Below are 6,000 nucleotides of genomic sequence, written 5' to 3'. Positions count from 1 at the left end.
AGCAGGGAAGAGCATACACCAGGCGAACCAGGGGGCGGCTCTCCCCACGTCTCCTTGGCCGTGATTTTCCCCATTGACTGAGCCCGGGTCTGTTGTGCCATTCCAAACCTCCTCGTTCTTTGCCATTCCACTTCTTCTTCTTTTAATGCTTATTTATTTTTCAAGGAGAGAGAGACAGAGCGTGACCAGGGGAGGGGCAGAGAGAGAGGGAGACACAAAATCCGAAGCGGGCTCCAGGTTCCGAGCCGTCAGCACAGAGCCCGACGCGGGGCTCAAACCCACAAACTGCGAGATCATGACCTGAGGTGAAGTCGGACGCTTAACCGACTGAGCCACCCAGGTGCCCCTTTGCTATTTCACGTCTATCCCCTGAGGTCCAATCTGGGTCAGGGGCGTGTAGCACCCTCCTAACACTGGTCTTAATGATGGTGGTCTTCAGAATGTTGGCCTCTCAGCAACATTGCCCTCTCAGTACCCAGTCATGCTCAGTAGACAGTGGGTACTCACTAAGGACTGGTTCTCTCCTGAGTTGGTTGCTTTGTGCTGGTGGGGCTGTGGCAGAGCAGAGGGCAGCTCTCCGCAGACCAGTTCGTCAAGGTCGTATCAGGGAACTGGATGGGGGTGCAACGTGTCCCCCAACTCATGGCTGTTGGGAGGGGCCTGGCAGAAGCCGCAAGGAACCGTGTACCCCAGGCTCGGGCTCCAATACCTTTCGCCACCTCTGCCCTCTTCTCACCCGCTCCACTCCTGGCAGCTGGGGACCCTAAGCAGAACAACTGTCTCTTAAAAGATGGGGTTTTGTGGTTGGGATCAGTCCCTTCCCAAATGGCAAGGACCAGGGGTTCAGGGATTTCAGCAAAAGAACTCGCAAAAACGATGTCTTTATTTATCATTCCTGCCATACAACCAGTTTGCACAAGCTGAGGATGGGTGGATTTTGCAAAGAAAAGAGCATCTGGGTATAGACCCTCCTGGAAACAGTCTAAACACACTGCTAAGGCTGGTTAGACTCGAGAAGCAATTTAACAATAAACTCTACAGAATTAGACATGTATGAAAGTGTCAAGGTGGCTGCTGGCTGGTTTCTTGCCTCCCCATGGGGGTCAGAGTTACGCCCATCAGTCCTGTGCAAAGGTCCTGGGGCTGGCCTGGGGGTTCACCCGGATTCTTCCTGGGGACAGGAACAGTCCCACTCACCCAGCAGAAGTGTGCCAAGGGACAGGCGCATGGGGGTGTGCCCACGTGCCGTGGCCCCCTCAGGTTCCGTGGCTTTCAAGCATGTCTCTGCATCCTGCCTTTATGTCCTCCCTTTGAAAGTGTTCATGCAGGTATAGGTTCCTGAGAATTTGTGGATCTCCTCCAGTGCAGCCTGTGGTAGTATGCTGGGGGAGTGGGGAGGGAGAAAAGAAGAGGGTCAGTGGGGGCACCAGCCACCAGGTCATAGTAGAGCAATGGTTCCCATAAGCTGTCCCAGCCCTCTCTCCAAGCCACAAGGAAGGGCTTTCAAGTAAGTGGATAAACAATGTTTCCGAGGTAAAGGTAAAGGTAAAGGTAAAGGTGGCTGGTAGAAACAAACTTTCAAAACCACATTCTTAGCATTTTGGAGCCAATAGGTATCTGGGAGATCAATTCCCTCCACGAGCCACTCATTCAACAAATATTTGCTGTGTGGGATTGAGGAGTTAGGCAGTTACCACCTCCTCCAGGGAAACTTCCCAGATTCACCCCCAGGCCTCTCCTTGGGCTTCCCAAGCCCCTGTGCTTCCCCAACGGGCCCTGGGGTGGGGGTGGGGGTCCTCGCTGTTTCCTTAGCAAACCCATGCCTGGAAGATACCTCATCTCTGATCCTGGCCTGCAGTGTGGGGCTCGGCATAGAGAGGGCCCCAGTCCATTTGCTGAATCAAGTTGAAGGGCCCTGGACCACCCCAGGTGCGGGATGGGAAAGGCTCACTTCCAGCGAGAGCAATTTGGAAGTCTCCCTGGGGCGTGGTTGTTCTGGAGTTGAGCTTGTAAAGGTTTCTCTTGGGGAAAGTGACAGGGGGGTGCAGTGCAGGGGTTGGGGGTGGGAGGTGGAAAACTAGTGGAAGATAGAACAGGAAATGTAGGCTGTGGGCTTACTGTGGAAAGCACTGAGATGTTCTAGACAAATCAGCTTTTTCCTAGAATGTTCAGAAAGGCTTCTAAGAAGCTCCCCAAGGTGGGGAGGGGGGGATGGCAGCCCCATCCTGGTGAGGACATGAGGCTCTACCCTCCTAGGGGCTCCCAGAGGCAGCCAAGGGCATGTCAGAGCCTCAGTCAGGATGGACTAAGGGAGGCAAAGATGTGGCCCGATGAGGAAGCTTCTGGGCCCGCGGCTGGAGCCAATCCTCAGCTGTAGACACACGCCAGAGGGGAGCCCGCGTTCCTGGGAGCTGATGTCTGATGAAGGTACTCAGGTGCTTCACTTCCCGGAAAGGCCTTTCAGGTCAGGGGGGGTCGGTGAGCTGGGGGTTCGAGGTGGCAGATGGCTGGAGGCCCAGAGGAACCAGGGCCCACGGTCGCTGGGGCTCCAGGGTCGAAGCTCTCCCTGACGCCCTGTGTTCAGCTGGGCACCTAGAATGGCCCCTTCATTGTGGGACCAGGATGGGCAGGGTGTGCTGCTCAAAGTCTAGAAAGTTCTAGGAAATGTGATGCTGGGCCAATTCTGAAGGAGGATGATCTCTTCTTGAAAGCCCACCTCCTGAGATAGTCTGTTCTGGTACCTCCCACCTGACTAGTCCTGGGGCGTTTCTGTGAGTCCCAAACATTGCAAACCCTGTTTCCCCCCATTAGATTGAACTTCCTGAACACGGGGGCCAAGTACTGGTCCCGGGAACAATGGTTCTCAAAGTGTGGCCCAGGAACCCTTGGGGGGGGGTACCCGAAATCTCTTCAGAGGTTCAACTGGTTTTGTAATAACCCCAAGACATATTTGCCTTCGCACGCTCTTCTCTCACAGCGTGCAGCTGAGTTTTCTGGAGGCTCCGTGACATGTGACATCATAGCCGATTAAAATCAGAAGCAGATATAAGAAATCCAGTTGTCTTCAATTAAGTCAGGCAATAGAGAAAGAACTTCCCCAAAATGCAAAACAACACCATTCTTCCTACTCCATATTTTTTGGAAAATACACTTTTTATCAAAATATCATATTTATAACAAGGTATGGATTTATTACCGCTGCCTATCAATCAATCAATATTTTAAATCTAAACACATACATAAATGTTGTAACAATTTTTCTCAGTTTTAATTTCTCATACAGTTACTAATAATAGATACGACACATCAAAAAAGGTCCCTGGGTTCTTCTAATTAAGATCGTAAAGGAGTCCTGAGACCAACGCTTTTGAGAACCACTGCTCCCTACGAAGTGTGGGAAGTCCCTGGGACACAGGTCACCACCGCTGGTTTTCCTGCCCACAGCAGACATGAGTAATCGATCACATGTGTATTTTCTCCTCCTGCCGCCTCTTCCCCACCAGCATTCACCAGCGGAAGGGGAAACAGCCAGCGTGAACGTGACCCAGAACTTTCTCCCCCAGCCCGTACCTTTTCAAGATAATGAGGGCATGCATCGTCCACGGGAGAAGGAGGAGGGCCTGATTCAGCTGCACGGCTTCCACCGTCCTCCGGGCCACAGTCTCCGGCTTCAGCGGGGGGAAGAGGTTGGGGAACCTGGTACAGGAAGAGACAATATGGGTTTCTCCAAGAGAAGCACGCACTTCTGCTGACCATCTCCGTGGCTAACATCCACGGGCCGTCCCTCTGGCTTTTCCTGTTTGGGAGACTCGAGTCCCCTTTGGAACATTCTCCCCGCCCCTGCCTGCTTCCCCAGAAATGTCGGGAGTTCCTCCTTCCCCTTCCTCCCAGTGGGTCTCGCCTGGAGAATGGAAGTCTTGTAGCCCACCCCCTGGGAACCATTCTTCAAAATGCTTCCTTTAAAATGTCTTTTAAAATGTCACCCAGGGGCGCCTGGGCGGCTCAGTCGGTCAGGCATCCGACTCGATTTTGGTTCAGGTCATGATCTCACGGTTCATGAGCTCGAGCCCCATGTTGGGATCTGCACTGACAGTGTGGAGCCTGCTTGGGATTCTCTCCCTCTCTCTGCCCCTCCCCTGCGCACGCGCTCTCTCTCTCTCTCTCTCAAGATAAATAAACATTAAAAAAAGTACTAACATGTCACTCAGATCCCGCTGCTGCCTGGCTCAGACCCTCTTCCAGCACTGTCCTGGGCCCTGCCCACTGCCTGACCTCTAGCCCTTGTCACTCTGCTCCTGAAATCCAGGCCAACCTTTCTGTTTCTGTCGCTTCAGCTCCCTGCCATCTCAGGCCCTTTCGCCAGCTGTCCCACCAGGGAGGGTTCTCGGCCCATCCTCTCTGGGTGGCCTCTGATCTCCTCCCCCTGCTAATTTCCTTGACCGCACTTACCACGTGGCCTTGCCTGTCTGCTTGTTTGCTTGTCCGTGGCCTGTCTCCCCTGTCAGACTGTGAGTGCCACAAGGGCAGAGGTCTGGTCGGTCTTGCTCCCTGTTTTAGCCCCCAGTGTGCAGTGGCTGGCATACAGTGGGTGCTCAATAAACGCTTTGCTGGACCAATGAACCCGGAACAACTTGCTGCTCCCCGAATGTGCCCAGCTCGGCCCGTCTGGAGGTGGGGGTCTGCTGGGAATGCCCTTCTCTGCCCCGCTGGCTGGTCTCCTCCTTGATTCATTGATTCAATGAGCTGGTCAAACGTTTACAGAGTGCCTTCCACGGGGTTGGTAAATGAATGAATGATTGAATAAGCGTGCCTGTTTTCTCGTGCCTGTTCAGAGGCCTCTGACCTGAGCCCTGCACAGCGACGATGCTCCCTGTCAGGCCTGAGCTAAATCCAACAGGCACCATTTGCTCCAATTCATAGAGAAGGGAGCTGAGGCTCTGGGGAGATGGTGGGGCCCTAAGGGCTCAAGCCAGGCCAGCATGAGCCCCAGGCCAAAGCTCTGTCCCCCTCCTCACTTGCAGCTTGTCCTCCCATCCTTGGTGGGCCTGTAGGCGCAGGGCTGACCTTGATCCCACGAAGTGCTTGTGCTCAGGTACCAGGAGCACTTAGGGTGATGAATCTCTTGGAGCTGATGTCACCTTGGGCAAAGGCAACTCTTGAGACCCCAGCACAGGCCCGGTTGGTCTCAGAGAACCCGTGGATCTCCCCCCACACCCTCCCGGCCACGAGCTTCCTCTGCTATCTTAACGTGCAGCTAAGGTGTTCACAGCCCTGCAGTCTGGAAGGACGGCCACCGGGAGCCTGCAGAGATGAATGTGTTGACGAGCCCTATAGACATGGCGGACAGTCTGGTTTTCCAACCACGACCAGGGCCCAGCCTACTTGCTATGCAGGGGAAGGGAAGACAGGATGGATAGGGCCAAGCTCTGTGGGGACAGGGGGGCCCTTCCTAGCAAGACCCCTGCAGGGGAGCCTGACAGAGGAGGCCGGTGCGTCTGCTGGAGGGACTTTCTCCTTTCCCTCCTGGTGGGTGGGATGGGTATATAGGGAGCTATTACTCCCACGGAGGCCGTGCGGACTTGCAGAATAAGCGAGTTCGGCCCATGTCCATCTGTGTGGCCCTGGGCAAGTAGCTTCGCTCCTCTGAGCCTCAGTTCCCACGTCTGTGAAGTGCGGACAAGAGCTCCCTCACGGGGTTGCTGAGGGCCACGTGTAGCAGCGTTTGTAAAGTGGCTGTTGTGGCTGGGACATGGAACAAGATCAATAAATAGCAACTTGCAAACAACAGCACCTACATGGCCGTTCTTGCCAGAAAACCCATCAGTTTTGTCCTAAACATCTGTCTCTACATCCCTTTAACACTGGGAAGCTGTTAATCATGGTTGGACAGGAAACCAATGCTTCTCTTCTTTCTTCTTTCTTTCTTTTTTTCTTTTCTTTTAGGGAATGGAAGTTGTTTACACATCAGTCATCCTTTTATGACCCTTACCCCCAAACCTC

The 6,000-nt window shown here is 53.9% G+C and overlaps 1 protein-coding gene across 1 annotated transcript in view; it reads right to left on the bottom strand.

The window, feature by feature from the left end:
• Positions 1 to 849: 849 nt before the first annotated feature.
• The window catches only part of LOC124516401 (short-chain dehydrogenase/reductase 3), a 38,816-nt gene continuing 33,665 nt past the window's right edge, over positions 850 to 6,000 (bottom strand). Inside the window, exons 5-6 of the mRNA XM_047085717.1 lie at positions 3,571 to 3,696; positions 850 to 1,382 (exon numbers count right to left, since the gene is read on the bottom strand). Coding sequence (XP_046941673.1) covers positions 1,298 to 1,382; positions 3,571 to 3,696 — 211 coding nt within the window. The 3' untranslated portion in view covers positions 850 to 1,297. The remainder of the gene's footprint in view (positions 1,383 to 3,570; positions 3,697 to 6,000) is intronic.

This window comes from Lynx rufus, unplaced genomic scaffold (genome assembly GCF_022079265.1).
Source record: "Lynx rufus isolate CCGP_SWC_20201006 ecotype Redwood Valley unplaced genomic scaffold, mLynRuf1.p SCAF_2, whole genome shotgun sequence".
Taxonomy (NCBI): domain Eukaryota; kingdom Metazoa; phylum Chordata; class Mammalia; order Carnivora; family Felidae; genus Lynx; species Lynx rufus.
Note: the sequence above shows the minus strand (reverse complement) of the source record. Positions and strands in the feature narration are given on the sequence as shown.